The sequence below is a fragment of the Ylistrum balloti genome, unplaced genomic scaffold (genome assembly GCF_031769215.1).
Source record: "Ylistrum balloti isolate Yb309-2 unplaced genomic scaffold, AGI_CSIRO_Ybal_v1 Utg369652, whole genome shotgun sequence".
NCBI classification, from domain to species: Eukaryota; Metazoa; Mollusca; class Bivalvia; order Pectinida; family Pectinidae; genus Ylistrum; species Ylistrum balloti.
This window is the reverse complement of record NW_026781907.1, coordinates 9,684-12,500: the sequence shown is the minus strand read 5'-3', so window position 1 is coordinate 12,500 and position 2,817 is coordinate 9,684. Positions and strand designations below refer to the sequence as shown.

Here is a 2,817-nt window from a genome sequence, read left to right as displayed (position 1 = left end):
ATGATAAATCAGTGGACCTCATTGTCTCCTGTGTAACAAACAGATACAGGATACAACAGTGGACCTCATTGTCTCCCGTGTAACAAACAGATACAGGACCTCATTGTCTCCTGTGTAACAGATACAGGATACAACAGTGGACCTCATTGTCTCCTTTGTAACAGACAGATACAGGATACAACAGTGACCCTCATTGTCTCCTGTGTAACAGACATAGGATACAACAGTGGACCGCATTGTCTCCTGTGTAACAGACACAGGATACAACAGTGGACCGCATTGTCACCTGTGTAGCAGATACAGGATACAACAGTGGACCTCATTGTCTCCTGTGTAACAGACAGATACAGGATACAACAGTGGACCTCATTGTCTCCTGTGTAACAGACAGATACAGGATACAACAGTGGACCTCATTGTCTCCTGTGTAACAGATACAGGATACAACAGTGGACCTCATTGTCTCCTGTGTAACAGATACAGGATACAACAGTGGACCTCATTGTCTCCTGTGTAACAAACAGATACAGGATACAACAGTGGACCTCATTGTCTCCTGTGTAACAGATACAGGATACAACAGTGGACCTCATTGTCTCCTGTGTAACAAACAGATACAGGATACAACAGTAGACCTCATTGTCTCTTGTGTAACAAACAGATACAAGATACAACAGTGGACCCAATTGTCTCCTGTGCAACAGATACAGGATACAACAGTGGATCTCATTGTCTCCTGTGTAACAAACAGATACAGGATACAACAGTTACAGGATACAACAGTGGACATTGTCTCCTGTGTAACAAACAGATACATGATACAAAAGTGGACCTCATTGTCTCCTGTGTAACAGATACAGGATACAACAGTGGACCTCATTGTCTCCTGTGTAACAGACACAGGATACAACAGTGGACCTCATTGTCTCCTGTGTAACAGACAGATACAGGATGCAACAGTGGACCTCATTGTCTCCTGTGTAACAGACACCGGATACAACAGTGGACCTCATTGTCTCCTGTGTAACAGATACAGGATACAACATTGGACCTCATTGTCTACTGTGTAACAAACAGATACAGGATACAACAGCGGACCTCATTGTCTCCCGTGTAACAGACACAGGATACAACAGTGGACCTCATTGTCTCCTGTGTAACAGACACAGGATACAACAGTGGACCTCATCGTCTCCTGTGTAACAGACACAGGATACAACAGTGGACCTCATCGTCTCCTGTGTAACAGACACAGGATACAACAGTGGACCTCATTGTCTCCTGTGTAACAGACAGATACAGGATACAACAGTGTCATTGTCTCCTGTGTAACATATGGACCTTTGTCCTTGTAACATAAAGGGGATCATTGTCTCCTTGTACACAATACAGTCATACAGTGATACAACATCGTCATACAGTGATACACCCTCGTCATACAGTGATACATCCTCATCATAAAGGGGTACACCCTCGTCATACGGTGATTTATCTTCGTCATAAAGGGGTATTACCTTGTCATGGAGTGATTTATCCTCGTCATAAAGGGTACACCCTTGTCATATGGTGATTTATCCTCATCATAAAGGGGTACACCCTTCTGTCATTTACGCTGAGATGATTTATCTTCGTCATAAAGGGGTATTACCTTGTCGTGGAGTGATTTATCCTCGTCATAAAGGGTACACCCTTGTCATATGGTGATTTATCCTCGTCATAAAGGGTACACCCTCGTCATTTACACTCGTCTTACAGTGATACACCTCATCATAAAGGGGTATTACCTCGTCATACAGTGATACATCCTCGTCATAAAGGGGTATTACCTCGTCATACAGTGATACATCCTCGTCATAAAGGGGTACACCCTCGTCATACAGTGATACATCCTCGTCATAAAGGGGTACACCCTCGTCATACAGTGATACATCCTCGTCATAAAGGGGTACACCCTCGTCATACAGTTAAAAATCCTCGTCTTAAAGGGTACACCTTCGTCATTCAGTGATACATCCTCGTCATAAAGGGGTACACCCTCGTCATACAGTGATACATCCTCGTCATAAAGGGGTACACCCTCGTCATACAGTGATACATCCTCGTCATAAAGGGGTACACCCTCGTCATACAGTGATACATCCTCGTCATAAAGGGGTATTACCTCGTCATACAGTGATACATCCTCGTCATAAAGGGGTACACCCTCGTCATACAGTGATACACCCTCGTCATAAAGGACACACCCTCTTCAAACAGTGATACACCCTCGTCATACGGTGATTTATCTTCGTCATATGGGGACACACCCGCGTCATATATAGAAAACATCATTGTAGATATCAAGACTATTTGATGTGTACATTTGTTATCTTCCTTTACAATGTACATTTATGAGACTTTGATATCAGGTGTGTTGACCTACTACCATCCTCACATCAAGCATCTTACCTTTTCTCGCGGTTGCCACACCTCTGACATGTCTACATTCATGCCGGTACTTTTAGAATTTGACCGCACCGCCCTCCCAGATGCGGCCATATCCTTGGGGAACGTTTCCAGTGTTGATCGTGTGTCCTACAGTCCAGATGAACATGTGATTTTCCAAAATACGTGACGTTTTACACACAATCTGATGACAAATAGGTCAGGTTTTACTTGAAATGTCGCCTGCTTCAATCTGAAAATAATCCTTTGATACTTAAATCAGCCATGTTGATAATATCACCTAGCTGTGGTATCTTGTCGTTTAAACCTATATTAACTTTAAGTTGGTATCGTAATAACACGTCACACAAATCCCTCCCTAGTCGTCGTTAG

General features: G+C 43.3%; 1 protein-coding gene across 1 annotated transcript in view; it reads right to left on the bottom strand.

Annotated features, from left to right (window-relative positions):
• Positions 1 to 2,538, bottom strand: part of LOC132557340 (GTP-binding protein Di-Ras2-like) — a 70,182-nt gene extending 67,644 nt beyond the window's left edge. Inside the window, exon 1 of the mRNA XM_060221829.1 lies at positions 2,449 to 2,538. Coding sequence (XP_060077812.1) covers positions 2,449 to 2,538 — 90 coding nt within the window. The remainder of the gene's footprint in view (positions 1 to 2,448) is intronic.
• Positions 2,539 to 2,817: the final 279 nt, after the last annotated feature.